The following is a 15,550-nucleotide window of genomic DNA, read 5'->3' on the forward strand; positions in this document are numbered from 1 at the left end:
CCTCCACCTTGCTCTAACACTGAAAAAGTTTTTGTTCACTGTCGCATCCAGGAGTGTGACCTATTTAAACACATACACACTGTGGACTAGTAACTTCAAATTTTGGCTGGATCCCTCCAGATGTACTACGCTGCAGGAACAGCCACTCCGTTTGTTGTCGAAGGCTTTCATAGGGTTGTTGTGAATTTTCAGGGCTGTATGGCCATGTCCCTGAAGCACACTCTCCTGACGTTTCGCCCACATCTATGGCAGGCATCCTCAAAAGTACAGTAGAGTCTCACTTATCCAACATAAACGGGCCGGCAGAACGTTGGATAAGCGAATATGTTGGATAATAAGGAGAGATTAAGGAGAAGCCTATTAAACATCAAATTAGGTTACGATTTTACAAATTAAGCACCAAAAACATCATGTTATACAACAAATTTGACAGAAAACGTAGTTCAATACGCAGTAATGCAATGTAGTAATTACTGTATTTACGAATTTAGCACCAAAATATCATGATATATTGAAAACATTGACTACAAAAACATGTTGGATAATCCAGAACGTTGGATAAGCGAATGTTGGAAAAGTGAGACTCTACTGTATGGTCATGTTCCAGAAGCACTCTCTCCTGACGTTTCGTCCGCAACTATGGCAGGCATGCTCAGAAGTATGGTCATGCTCCAGAAGCATTCTCTCCTGACGTTTCGCCCACATCTATGGCAGGCATGCTCCGAGGTATGGCCATGCTCCAGAAGCATTCTCTCCTGACGTTTCGCCCACAACTGTGGCAGGCATCCTCAGAGGTATGGCCATCCTCCAGAAGCATTTTCTCCTGATGTTTCGCCCACATCTATGGCAGGCATGCTCAGAGGTATGGCCATGCTCCAGAAGCATTCTCTCCTGATGTTTCGCCCACAACCATGGCAGGCATCCTCAGAGGTATGGCCATCCTCCAGAAGCATTTTCTCCTGATGTTTTGCCCACATCTATGGCAGAAATATCTGTGGAATAATGTCTAGGGTGGGAGAAAAGAACTCTTGTCCGTTCGAGGCGAGTGTGAATGTTGCAATTGGCCACCTTGATTAGTGTCGAATAGTCTTGCAGCTTCAAAGCCTGGCTTCTTCCTGCCTGAGGGAATCCTTTGTTGGGATTTTTTAGCTGGCCCTGATTGTTTCCTGTCTGTAATTCCCCTGTAGCATTTGTTGGATTTTCTTATAGGTTGTGTAGATAGTTTGTAGGTTGTGTTTCTTCATCAGCTTTGTTATGCAGTCAGTGGTTTTCCAAGCTGTATGGCCATATTCCAGAAGCACTCTCTCCTGACCTTTCGCCCACATCTATGGCAGGCATCCTCAGAGGTTGATATATCTGTGGAACGATGTCCAGCGTGGGAGAAAAAACTCTTGTCCGTTCGAGGCGAGTGTGACTGTTGCAATTAGCATCGAATAGCCTTGCAGCTTCAAGGCCTGGCTGCTTCCTGCCTGGAGGAATCCTTTGTTGAGTTTCCCCGTTGCATTGAGTTCAATAGTAATCAGTTCTCCTAGCTTACTATTATTACAGCATCGCAACTGGGAGGTAACCGAGACAAGAGGCACGGTTTCAAGCCAGCGCAGGCCTTTGGTAACTCCTCTCCCAAACTGTCTTCCTTCCAAGCCAACCTGGCATGTGTTCAGAAGAGTTTCAGCTTGGGACCCAGCCATGGAAAAACACTGTGTTGCTTCACCTGAGGCCCTTCCAATGCTACACAAGGGTGGCACATTGCTTTCGCTTCAACTGCTACGTCCAAAGCTTGAGACGTAGCAGTTGATTACCATCAGCCCTCCATATCCAAGATTTATGCATCGCCAAATGCAGTCACCCACAGCTTGAGAGGAAACGTGTGATATAATAATAATAATAATAATAATAATAATAATAATAATTATTATTATTATTATTATTATTATTATTATTATTATTATAATAAATTGGACACAGCAGTCAAAGAAGAAGAACATGCCCTGGAAGAATATGGAAAGCAAAGTGAAGAACCTGCTTTGATTGAAGTCAAAAATCAGAAACTCCTCAAAGCACAGCAGACAAAAAACCAGTACAAGAAAACTGCACTACAAACTAGAGCTGACAGCTGGCACAACAAAACATTGCATGGAAAGTTCCTTGAAAAAATTGAAGGAAAAGCTGATAAGGAGAAGACCTGGCTCTGGCTCACGAATGGGACCCTGAAGAAGGAGACAGAAGGCCTGATCCTTGCAGCCCAGGAGCAAGACATCAGAACAAAGGCAATTCAGGCCAAGATCGAAAAATCAGCTAATGACCCAAAATGCAGACTGTGCAAGGAAACTGACGAAACCATTGATCATATCCTCAGCTGCTGTAAGAAAATTGCACAGACAGACTACAAACAGAGGCACAACTATGTGGCCCAAATGATCCATTGGAACTTATGCCTCAAGTCCCACCTCCCAGCAGCAAAGAACTGGTGGGATCACAAACCTGCAAAAGTATTGGAAAATGAGCACGCAAAGATACTGTGGGACTTCCGAATCCAGACTGACAAAGTTCTGGAACACAACACACCAGACATCACAGTTGTGGAAAAGAAAAAGGTTTGGATCATTGATGTCGCCATCCCAGGTGACAGTCGCATTGACGAAAAACAACAGGAAAAACTCAGCCGCTATCAGGACCTGAAGACTGAACTGCAAAGACTCCGTCAGAAACCAGTGCAGGTGGTCCCGGTGGTGATGGGCACACTGGGTGCCGTGCCAAAAGATCTCAGCCGGCATTTGGAAACAATAGACATTGACAAAACATTGCCTCAAGTACCACCTCCCAGCAGCAAAGAACTGGTGGGATCACAAACTTGCAAAAGTATTGGAAAATGAGCATGCAAAGATACTGTGGGACTTCCGAATCCAGACTGACAAGGTTCTGGAACACAACACACCAGACATCACAGTTGTGGAAAAGAAAAAGGTTTGGATCATTGATGTTGCCATCCCAGGTGACAGTCGCACTGACAAAAATCAACAGGAAAAACTCAGCCGCTATCAGGACCTCAAGATTGTGATGGGCACACTGGGTGCTGTGCCAAAAGATCTCAGCTGGCATTTGGAAACAATAGACATTGACAAAATTACGATCTACCAACTGCAAAAGGCCACCCTACTGGGATCTGCATGCATCATCCGAAAATACATCACACAGTCCTAGACACTTGGGAAGTGTTCGACTTGTGATTTTATGATACAAAATCCAGCATATCTATCTTGTTTGCTGTGTCATACAATATAATAATAATAATAATAATAATAATAATAATAATAATAATAATAATAATAATAATACAAAAAGGCCTTTGACTCACTCCCACACAGCTGGATCATCAAGTGCCTGGACGCCATTGGGATTTGTAAAAACGTTGGCACATTCATTGAAAACATGATGGAGCACTGGAAAACTGAACTGTTTGTTGGAAATGAAAGCTATGGACTATCTATCTTGTTTGCTGTGTCACACTATGTCATTGTGTCAATAATAATAATAATAATAATAATAATAATAATAATAATAATAAGAGCAAGGCTTACCATTGTTACAGTGTCGCACACAGTCTTGGAAGACAGCTCGCCACTTCTCTTGCTCCTTGCCGGTCATGACGCAGAAGTAATAATGCCGAGCGTACGGGTGCCAAAGGATGAGCGGGAACTCAGTGGGGCATTTCAGGATGGAGGCATTGCCCGATTTGGGCGTGGGGCCTAAAGCAAACGAAAAGGAAGGATGGTGGGTTCCTTCAAATGCATGTTATTAACATATTTCAGAGGCCACTATTTATTTATTTGCGACGTTTCTATCCCGCCCTCACCCCGAAGGGGACTCGGAGCGGCTTACGTGAGCAGCATTATTCCATCATCAAATAACAATTAAAAGCAATTAAATAACATTAAAACAAAATATGTAAACATTAGATGACTGTTGTGCATAGATCCAAAGCCAAATAATCATCATAGTCATCAATCCAAAGCCAATTCTAACTATAAGATAAAGAGCCCCTTATATTAAGTCCAGTCGTGTCTGACTCTGAGGGTTGGTGCTCATCGCAATTTTTAAGCCAAAAAGCCAGCGTTGTCTGTAGACACCTCCAAGGTCATGTTTCCATAGGCATGACTGCATGGAGCTCCGTTACCTTCCCACCTATTGATCTACTCACACTCTGGGGGTTGGTGCTCATCTCCATTTCTAAGCCAAAGAGCCAGCGTTGTCTGTAGACACCTCCAAGGTCATGTGGCCAACATGACTGCATGGAGCGCTATTACCTTCCCGCTGAAGCAGTACCTATTGATCTATTCACATTTGCATGTTTTCGAACTGCTAGGTTGGCAAAAGCTGGGGCTAACTGCGGGAGCTCATCCCGCTCCCTGGATTTGAACCGACAACCTTTTGGTCATTAAGTCCAGCAGCTCAGCGGTTTAACCTGCTGTGCCACCGGGGGCTCCTTCTGTGTTGTAATAACAACAATAACAACAACTACTGTATATACTCGAGTATAAGCCTAGTTTTTCAGCCCTGTTTTTAAGACTGAAAAAGCCCCCCTTGGCCTATACTCGGGTGAGGGTCCTGGTTGGCTTATATTTGGGTCAGCTTCTACTCGAGAATATATGGTAAGTTTATTATTTTTCTCTATTATTATTGATATTATTACATTTATTATTTTACTCTATTGTTATTGTTACTATTACATTCATTTTACTCTATTTTTATTATTATTAATACATTTATTATTTCACTATGATCTTATTATTATTACATTTATTTTTTACTCTATTGTTATTGTTACTATTACATTTATTTTACTCTGTTTTTTATTATTAATAATACATTTATTATTTCACTCTGATCTTATTATTATTATTACATGTATTATTTTACTCTATTTATTATTACTTGTATTATTTTCCTATATTTATTATTATGATTATTACATGTATTATTTCACTCTATTAGTATTAAAAGGATACATAAGCACATTTACATTGAAGAAGATGAGAAGAATTATTTAATCAGAGATGGACAGTCTTATCTTAAATTTGAGCTTTATGTAAATATTCAAAAACATTTTACCTACTGATGCCTCAATTAATGTAATTTTATTGGTATCTGTTTTTATTTCTGAAATTTACCACCCTCGGCTTATACTGGAGTCAATGTTTTCCCAGTTTTTTGGTGGTAAAATTAGGCGCCTCGGCTTATATTCAGGTCGCCTTATACCCGAGTATATACGGTAATTTTATTGCTATCTCAGCTTATACTGGAGTCAATGTTTTCCCAGTTTTTTGGTGGTAAAATTAGGTGCCTCGGCTTATATCCGGGTCAGCTTATACCCAAGCATATACGGTGATTTTATTGGTATCTCGGCTTATACTAGAGTCAATGTTTTCCCAGTTTTTTGTGGTAAAATTAGGTGCCTCGGCTTATATTCGGGTCAGCTTATACCCGAGTATATATGGTAATTCTATTGCTATCTCGGCTTATACTGGAGTCAATGTTTTCCCAGTTTTTTGTGGTAAAATTAGGTGCCTCGGCTTATATTCGGGTCAGCTTATACGCGAGTATATATGGTAATTCTATTGCTATCTTGGCTTATACTGGAGTCAATGTTTTCCCAGTTTTTTGTGGTAAAATTAGGTGCCTCGGCTTATATTCGGGTCAGCTTATATCCGAGTATATATGGTAATTCTATTGCTATCTCGGCTTATACTGGAGTCAATGTTTTCCCAGTTTTTTGTGGTAAAATTAGGTGCCTCGGCTTATATTCGGGTCAGCTTATATCCGAGTATATATGGTAATTCTATTGCTATCTCGGCTTATACTGGAGTCAATGTTTTCCCAGTTTTTTGTGGTAAAATTAGGTGCCTCGGCTTATATTCGGGTCGGCTTATACTCGAGTATATACTGTACTAGTAGTATTACTATGTTTGCAGCCCATTCCCCAAAAGAGGCTGAGTTCCAATTCTGTCCATCAAATGGAGATGCAAAGCAATAGCAGCCAAAGATAACTGGAATAATATTCCTGCAGCAGGATGTTGGAAGCCTCGATCTGTCTGCCTTCCTCCCCTTGAGGCTACGCAAATCTGCAGCCCATCTGCCACTTCTGGATCCAATCGCTGGCGGCAAATTCCGACAAATAGGAAGGCAGAGCATCTGGGAAGCAGGGAAAGTCTCCTCCGGAACTATAGAGCAATTTTGGAGACTCACCTGGCAGGTTGCTATTGAGCAGCTCCAGGTACTGTTCCAGGGAGGTGAGGACTTTGTAGCCGGCGCTGTTGATCAGGATGCGAGGCTGAAGCCCCCTCTCAAAGGCCTGTGAGAAGGGAGAAGAAGGCATAGGTGCTCAAGGTCAAAGTAAAGGTTTCCCCTGAAGTTAAGTCCAGTCGTGTTCAACTCTGGGGGTTGGTGCTCATCTCCATTTCTAAGCCAAAGAGACAGCGTTGTCCGTAGACACCTCCTGGGCCACGTGGCCATTGGCATGACTGCATGGAGCTCCGTTACCTTCCCGCCAGAGCGGTACCTATTGATCTACTCACATGTACATGTTTTTGAACTGCTAGGTTGGCAGAAGCTGGGGCTAACAGCAGGCGCTCACCCCACTCCCCAGATTTGAACCACCGACCTTTCGGTCAGCACGTTCAGCAGCTCAGCGATTTAACCCACTAATAAAATAATTTTGTTATATTATAATAATAATAATGATATAGCAAAATCTGAAAGTGTTCTGAAAGAAATAAATAAAAGAAAAAGTCTGAAAGAAAGTTTGGGGGCTCCTGCTCTAGACTGTACCACTATCTTATGACCCTGTTTTTTTATTATGGTTTTTATTCTTATTCCTTTCTCACCCCGAGTTTTAACTCAAGTGTTCATGTGGCCCGCCCTTGTTTTTATGCTTACCTGATTTTGCGTTCTAATGTATATTATTATCTATTGTATTGTTTAATGTGTTATGATGTGTTGTTTCTTTGATATTTTGTTATATTGTATGGTTCTGGGCATGGCCCCATGTAAGCCGCCCCGAGTCCCCGTTGGGGAGATGGTGGCGGGGTATAAAGTTTTATTATTATTATTATTATTATTATTATTGACACAACGATGTTGTATGACACAGCAAACAAGATTGATATGCTGGATTTCGTTTCACAAAATCACAAGTGGAACACTTCCCAAGTGTCTAGGACTGTGTGATGTATTTTCGGATGATGCGTGCAGATCCCAGTAAGGTGGCCTTTTGCAGTTGGCAGATCGTAATTTTGTCAATGTCTATTGTTTCCAAATGCCGGCTGAGATCTTTTGGCACGGCACCCAGTGTGCCCATCACCACCGGGACCACCTGCACTGGTTTCTGCCAGAGTCTTTGCAGTTCAATCTTGAGGTCCTGATAGCGGCTGAGTTTTTCCTGTTGTTTTTCTTCAATGCGACTGTCACCTGGGATGGCAACATCAATGATCCAAACCTTGTTCTTTTCCACAACTGTGATGTCTGGTGTGTTGTGTTCCAGAACTTTGTCAGTCTGGATTCGGAAGTCCCACAGTATCTTTGCGTGTTCATTATTATTATTATTATTATTATTATTATTATTATTATTATTATTATTCTGTTCCTAGTTTGAAAGTGTTATTTCCTGTTTAATTGTGCGGTCCTTACTTTGAAAGTACAGTAGAGCCTCACTTATCCAACATGCACTTATCCAACATTCTGGATTATCCAACGCATTTTTGTAGTCAATGTTTTCAATACATCGTGATATTTTGGTGCTAAATTCATAAATACAGTAATTACTACATAGCATTACTGCATATTGAACTACTTTTTCTGTCAGATTTGTTGTATAACATGTTTTGGTGCTTAATTTGTAAAATCATAACCTAATTTGATGTTTAATAGGCTTTTCCTTAATCTCTCCTTATTATCCAACATATTCGCTTATCCAACATTCTGCCGGCCCGTTTATATTGGATAAGTAAGACTCTACTGTAGTTGTTCTACTCCAGAAACTTAGTTTTTGTGCCTGCCACAAACTAGGTTGAATTGGTTGAGACTCAACAGGATTTTCATCGGAAAAGTAGAGTAAAATGTGCTGCAAGGTGATGTCCTTCCCACAGAAATGAAGTTGTTGCATTTTAATAAACTTTGTCCATGTTTTTGCGAACGAAGCAATTAGGAAATGACATTTATAACCCAGGAAGAAAAATCGTGTTACATAGTATAATAATAATAATAATAATAATAATAATAATAATAATAATAATACGTGACAGCAGGATTGACAAGAAGCAACTGAAAAAGCTAACGCGAAATGAGGATTTAAAGATCGAACTGCAAAGATTCTGGCACAAGCCAGCAAGTTTTCATTGCTACTTCATAACTGTCATTTTGCTACTGTTATGAATCATAATGTAAATATCTGATACACAGGGCCAAATTTGGCACAAATATGCGATACGCCCAAACTTGAAGACTAGTGGGATTGTCAGGGATTGATTATGTCATTTGGGAGTTGTAGTTGCTGGGATTTATAGTTCACATACAAAGACTCCACCAACAATGGAATTGAACAGAACTACCATGACCAAATACTGAAAGGTTTTGGTGGGCATTGACCTTGAGTTTGGGTGTTGTAGTTCACCCACATCCAGAGAGCACCGTGGACTCAAAACAATGATGGACCTGAACCAAACCTGGCACAAATACTCAATACGCCCAAATGTGAACACTGGTGGAGTTTGGGGAATATAGACCTTGATATTTGGGAGTTGTAGTTGCTGGGATTTATAGTTCACCTACAATAAAAGCGCCCTTGAACCCCACCAACAATAGAATTGGGCCAAACTTGCCACACAGAACCCCCATGAACAACAGAAAATACTGGAAGGATTTGAGTGGAATTGACAGTGATTTAGGGGAGATGTAGTTCACCTACAACTGTGAACCTAAACAATGATGGATCTGGCTCCGCAATGAAGGCCTCCTCACCAGTTTGTTTTCGTAGAGCACCAGCCCATAGTTGTGGGGCACAAGGCTGAACCGGTTCCTCCACTTCTTGTTCTCCTCCAAGTATTGGAAGAGGTTCCCCGAGAAAATGGTGCATTCGTCCAGCGGGACCTAGAGGGAGAGAGAGAGAAAGACCCATGAGCTGGGAAAGTATCCAGGGGCAATGGGTGAGGTTGAATTCCAACAGGTTGTGTTGGATGTTGTAGATATAAATAAACAGAAGCTTTACCACAGTTTCTGAACCAAAACATGCCCTGCAGTATAATAAAGTGTCACTCAGGCTTGTGTAACAAGTAACAGTATCTTTATTTCAGTTCAAAAGGTCAAACAGGGCAACAATATATACAGCAGTCTTTCTGAATTCGCACAGAGAACAGAGAAACAGTCCTTTTATACAGTCTTTAAATATGCCTCATTTGCGTTATAAATAAGCAGGCTTCGGAGAGTTGGCAGCCATTTCCTTCCCAACTGTTTCCAGTCAGCGCTCCCTTCACTCTCTGAGGTGAAAGTGGCAGTTAAACCATTTGTTTCAGCACCAAGCCAGAGGCAGCAGCCAATCAGAATTCTGACTCCTAGCTGGCTCAGCCAATCAGCTGTCGACACATTCCTTTCCAGCCAATCGATTACATCATTATGTCTTTTTACAAGTTGGCAACCATTGCTTTCCCGACTGTTTCCAGTCAGCACTCCCTTCACTCTCTGAGGTGAAAGTGGCAGTTAAACCGTTTGTTTCAGCACCAAGCCAGAGACAGCAGCCAATCAGAATTCTGGCTCCTAGCTGGCTCAGCCAATCAGCTGTCAACACATTCCTTTCCAGTCAACCCATTACATCATGGTGTTTTTTTTTTTTTTTTACAAATCCCCACAGAAATCTCCACTTCTGCCCCCACAAACTCTCTGTGTTGGTGCATTCCCAATGACGTCAGAAAGGCAGTGATACCAGAACCCTCCTAGGAGGGCCTTTTCCTAGGAGCCTTTCCTCTCCTTCTTGCTGATTCAGGCAGTCTTGAGCCTCTCAAACATTTCTTTATGATGGTCACAGACCAGTCTTTAGCCATATTAGGCATCTCTCCACCCAGAGCTCCTTATGAGTCAGGCACACTGGCTTCCTGAGCTCTTTCGTGTCACCGAAGTCCACAAACAGGAACAAGCACAGTTTCCCTCCCCACCCCAGACAAAGATTGTGACACGCTATACCAAAAACTCCAAAAACGTATTTATTTACTTACTTGCTATATTTATATCCCGCTTCCATACAGACACATGTGTGTTTGTATGACACACAAAGAGAACTATCCGGTAACAAGCCAGCCAATGTCCTTTCTCATTGATCAAGGTTGGGTTTAACCACAAGGGCAGGGCATCCAGAAGGTGCTCATTAAACCCTAAATGTTTACTTTCTGTGGGTGTCCCGTGCTACACAAAATCAGCCAAGGACAGGCTTCAAGCTGCAATTCAGAATTTTAAAAGCCTCCTCTCCCTTCAAGGAGCAGGATACTAAGCACACAGCAATGCATTAAAACTCAGGATTAAATCAGCAGCAAACAAGACAGAGGAATCTGCTGAAAAGGGCAAACAGATGTTAAGAGTCAAGGCGGAAGCTTTGTTTATTAGGCTTGTGCAATCCGGGTAAACCTTGACCCGTTTCATGTCCCGGCTTTCGGTGGGGGCCCCGATCTGTTTTTTGGGAGCTTCCCGAAATATCTGTTATTTCTCTGGGGCACCGAAACATCCATTTTCTATCATCCTATTATGGGGGGGGGGGGAGGGGCTCCTCAGGTTACCCTACCCATCATAGGCATTTAAGCTGTTTCTACTCTAGAGGAGAGGCGCCCAGCTGCAGGCAGGCACACACATTGAAAAGGCTTTGTACCTGTTTCTCTACTCTAGAGGAGAGGTGCTTGGCTGCAGGCCTGCATGCCACACACACTCTCCAAAGAAAGGAGGCAAGTTCTATTTCATTCTTACTCTAGAGGAGGTGCACGGCTGCAGGCAGGCGCACAAACTTTCTGGGCCTGCATGCCACACACACTCTCTTTCCAAGACAAGGAGGTTCTGTTTCTTACTCTAGAGGAGGTGCTCGGCTGCAAGCAGGCACACGCGCTTTCTAGGCCTGCATACCACATATGCACTCCTATCAAGACAAGGAGGTTCTGTTTCTTACTCTAAAGGACACGCTTAACTGCAGGCAGACGCACACGCTTTCTGGGTCTACATGCCACACACACACTCAAAGGCAAGGAGGTAAGTTCTGTTTCTTATTCTAGAGGAGGCACTCAGCTGCAGGCAGGCAACCATCCTTTCTGGTCCTGCACGCCACACACGCATGCTCTTTCCAAGGCAAGGAGGTTCTGTTTCTTACTCTAGAGGAGGTGCTCAGCTGCAGGCAGGCAACTGTGATGCCTCATGGGCCTTGTAGTCCTGCTCCTAGTGCCATCGTGGCAGATGAAGACGAAAACATGGGGTTTTCGCCGGTTCAACAAGAGCCGGAGTCCTTTCACCTGCCGGATGTTGATGTTTGTCCCCAAGAATTCAGTAAAACAGACCTTGGGCATTCTTCGCCTCCGTTCCCTAGAAAAGAATCCTACTGTGCTGACAGAGGAGTCAGGGAACAGAATCACAGGAGTTTACGGATTGCTGCCAAACAACAGGCTGATTAGACCTGCTTCCCTTGGGAAATTCTAAGGAGTCTTAAAGTTGGGTTTCGCTTCCCGTTCTCTAGGGAAAGAGATTGTTGACGGGAAAACGAGACCCCAATATAGGTGCCTGACGCGGGAGAATCTTTGCAGAGTCAACAGAGCAGCTTCAGGAGTAAGATCGTGTGTGGACTTCGTAACCCCAGTTCCTTGCTTCCCGGATTAAGTATTCAAGACTTGCCTCGCTTTGCTTTTAACCACGGACCTTGTTCCAAGAATCACTGTTTGCCTTGTATCCAGCCTTGTATCCAGCCTTGTATCCAGCCTTGTTGTCAAGCTACCTAGGACTCCTGAGACTCAGACATTTCCCCACACTATTGCTTGGCAATAGTGTGTGTTTCGGTATTGGATAAAAACTTTGAACTCTAATATCATTTATTGGACAATACATTTTTGGACTATATTTGACCTCATCTGAAAGTTCTGCTTCTGAACTATATTCTTCACTTGTTTTTATTGCTTTTATACATTTACTTAATAAAGATATTAGATAGAGATTGGCCTCCGTGTATGGTTCTTGGTGCCCTGCTGCCAGGGGTCTGACAGCAACCATGCTTTCTGGGCCTGCACACCACACATGCACTCCTACCAAGGCAAGGAGGTTCTGTTTCTTACTCTAGAGGAGGTGCTCAGCTGCAGGCAGGCAACCATCCTTTCTGGTCCTGCAGGCCACACACGCATGCTCTTTCCAAGGCAAGGAGGTTCTGTTTCTTACTCTAGAGGAGGCGCTCGGCTGCAGGCAGGAACCATGCTTTCTGGGCCTGCATGCCACACACACATGCTCTTTCCAAGGAGAGGAGGTTCTGTCTCTTAATTTAAAGGAGGTGCTTGGCTGCAGGCCTGTATGCCACACATGCATTCTCTTTCTAAGGCAAGGAGGTTCTGTTTCTTACTCTAGAGGAGGTGCTCAGCTGCAGGCAGGCGCACACACTTTCTGGGTCTGCACGCCACACACACATTCTTTCCAAGGCAAGGAGACTGCTCATGAAAACCAGGCGAGGAGCTGGGATCGGCTCCTGCTTGCTTTCGTGTCGAACTGAGTTGTGTACCGGGAGGGGGCTTACGGAATGAAATGGAAGTAATGAAAGAATGGATATAACGAAGGAAAATGGATCCCGCACAACTCTATTGTTTATCCCACTTCCATTATTATTACTACTACTGTGATAATCTAATATTTATACCCAGTTTTTCTCTATTTATCTATATATAAATGTAATGTAATGTATGTTTGTAGGACTGAGTTAACAACAAAACCACTGGAGCAAATGCCACCAAATCTGGCCACAATATGCCAATACATCCAATACATACCAATACAAAAGGTATGACCTCCACCCCAAAAAGCCTAAACAAATAAACAGGAATGAATAGCCTTGCAGCTTCAAAGCCTGGCTGCTTCTCATTACAGTAGAATCTCGCTTATCCAACGTAAACGGGCCAGCAGAACGTTGGATAAGCGAATATGTTGGATAATAAGGAGAGATTAAGAAAAAGCCTATTAAACATCAAAATAGGTTATGATTTTACAAATGAAGCACCAAAACATCATGTTATACAACAAATTTTTATAGAAAAAGTAGTTCAGTACACAGTAATGCTATGTAGTAATTACTGTATTTACGAATTTAGCACCAAAATATCATGATATATTGAAAACATTGACTACAAAAATGCATTGGATAATCCAGAATGTTGGATAAGCGAGACTCTACTGTACTTTAATTTCCATACCACCCGACTATGCCATAGCAACGCGTGGCCGGGCACAGCTAGTTGCATTATAATTATTTTCCAGTCATGCAGAAACATTACGTTCTTTATGTTCCAGCGTAATTGCACAAAACGCTTCATCCCCTGTGCTCCAGACAGTGGAGCCTACAATCGCATTGGCCTTTTGACCTGCTGCATGACACCATTGACTCGTGCTCACCTTGTTGTCTACGAACACTCCTAGGTCCCTTTCACATGCTGTAAAAGAAGACAGGAGAAAAGGACAGGTTGCTCACCTGTAACCATGTTTCTTCGAGTGTACTCTGTGAATTCACACTAATGGAGAAGCTGCGCCTGCGCAGGTTCCGACGGAAACTCTTCCAAGCTGAAGTTCAAATTTTGGCGGTAACCACGCCCCCCTTCCCAAGGGGCATATAAGGCAGCCCCGGGCGCCCGCTCTCCAGTTCCTACGCCGCCAAGGCAACGAGAAAGGGAGAGGTTTGCCAGAGGGGAAGGAAGGGCGGGTTTGTGTGAATTCACAGAGTACACTCGAAGAAACATGGTTACAGGTGAGCAACCTGTCCTTTTTCTTCGTGTACTCTGTGAATGCACACTAATGGAGACTAACACGCTAAGGTCCCGGATGGTGGGACAAGGCAAACTCGACAATCAGTGAATGTCCAAACACATGTTTATTAGGACATAGAAAAAATAACCGTCCCAAGGGACCAGTGCAATAAATTGTCCGAAAGGACCAGTGCAATGCAACATGAGCATCATAGAAGAAGAACATAACATGGAAGGAATTTTTCAATAAACATGATAGAGAAAAATACACAATTGCGTAGTGCATATAAACGCTCTCCCAGGGGGAGAGGGACAAACACATCTTGGTCTTTGGCATATCCGCCAGGGCCAACGAGGCGGTACAAAGCAACAGAGCAACTGCTCAATACAATCATGGGAAAAAAAAAAAACATATCCCTAGAGGCAGGTATGGGGAAAAAACCCCGTCCAACTTGAAGGAGAGGTATAGAGAGTCACCTGTGGGTGAATATGAAGAGAAAAAACGTCTGAGAGTCAGGAGAGGCAAGATGAGAGTACTGATCTTGCAAAGGCCGAGTCTTTAAGGGCCTTACTGTCCAGCCTGTAGTGAGAGACAAACGTGAGAGGGTTTGACCAGATAGCCGCTTTACATATGGAGTCAAGCGGAATACCCCTAAGGAAGGCGGTCGACGCCGAGAGGCCCCTAGTCGACCTCGGGCGGATGGAAGGAGGGGGAGGTCGCTTGGCTAGTTCATAGGCCAACTCAATGGCCTGAGCGATCCAGTGGGACAGTCTTTGGGAAGAGATGGGATTACCCAACTTGTCCTGGGCATAGGCGACAAAGAGTCTTTGTGACTTACGAATGTCCTTAGTACGGTCCCTGTAGAAAAGAAGTGCTCTCCGAACGTCGAGAAGGTGCAGTTTTTGCTCGAGAGGAGAGGAGGGGTTAGAGAAGAAAGCTGGTAAGACAATGTCCTGGTTGAGGTGGAAGGCTGACACCACCTTAGGAAGAAAGGTAATGTCCGGGCGAAGAACAGCGCGGTCATGGTGGAAACGAAGATAAGGCTCGTCGACTCTGAGGGCAGCGAGCTCGGATGGCCGTCGTGCCGACGTGATCGCCACCAGAAAGGCCAACTTCCAGGAGAGCAGGCGTAGATCGGTCGAGGCAAGCGGTTCGAAGGGAGCAGAAGACAGTTGAGAAAGTACAAGTTCGAGGCTCCAGCCCGGCGTAGGTGGTAGCGACGGCGGGCAGATGTTATTGTAGCCCCGGAGAAAGGTTTTGATCAGGTGGTGAGAAAAAAGAGATGGCTGGCCGTGGCGCTGAAAAGACCAGGAAAGAGCTGCGAGATAAGCTTTTATAGAGGCAAGAGAAAGTTTCTTCTCGACGAGAGTCATGAGGAAGTCGAGGACCACCGATACCGAGGTCGGGAAGGTGTCGACGTTACGGGATCGAAGGAAGGCATGAAAGCGAGAGAGTTTGTAGGAATAAGCCTTGGTAGTAGACGGCTTATGGGCTGCCCGCAGGACGTCTTGCAGATTCTGCGGAAGAGAGGCTAGGTAAGAAT

The 15,550-nt window shown here is 43.7% G+C and overlaps 1 protein-coding gene across 1 annotated transcript in view; it reads right to left on the reverse strand.

Annotated features, from left to right (window-relative positions):
* Window positions 1–15,550, reverse strand: part of niban2 (niban apoptosis regulator 2) — a 98,145-nt gene that overhangs the window by 23,690 nt on the left and 58,905 nt on the right. Inside the window, exons 3-5 of the mRNA XM_003227969.4 lie at window positions 9,013–9,141; window positions 6,244–6,349; window positions 3,579–3,746 (exon numbers count right to left, since the gene is read on the reverse strand). Coding sequence (XP_003228017.1) covers window positions 3,579–3,746; window positions 6,244–6,349; window positions 9,013–9,141 — 403 coding nt within the window. The remainder of the gene's footprint in view (window positions 1–3,578; window positions 3,747–6,243; window positions 6,350–9,012; window positions 9,142–15,550) is intronic.

This window comes from Anolis carolinensis, unplaced genomic scaffold (genome assembly GCF_035594765.1).
Source record: "Anolis carolinensis isolate JA03-04 unplaced genomic scaffold, rAnoCar3.1.pri scaffold_7, whole genome shotgun sequence".
Taxonomy (NCBI): Eukaryota; Metazoa; Chordata; class Lepidosauria; order Squamata; family Dactyloidae; genus Anolis; species Anolis carolinensis.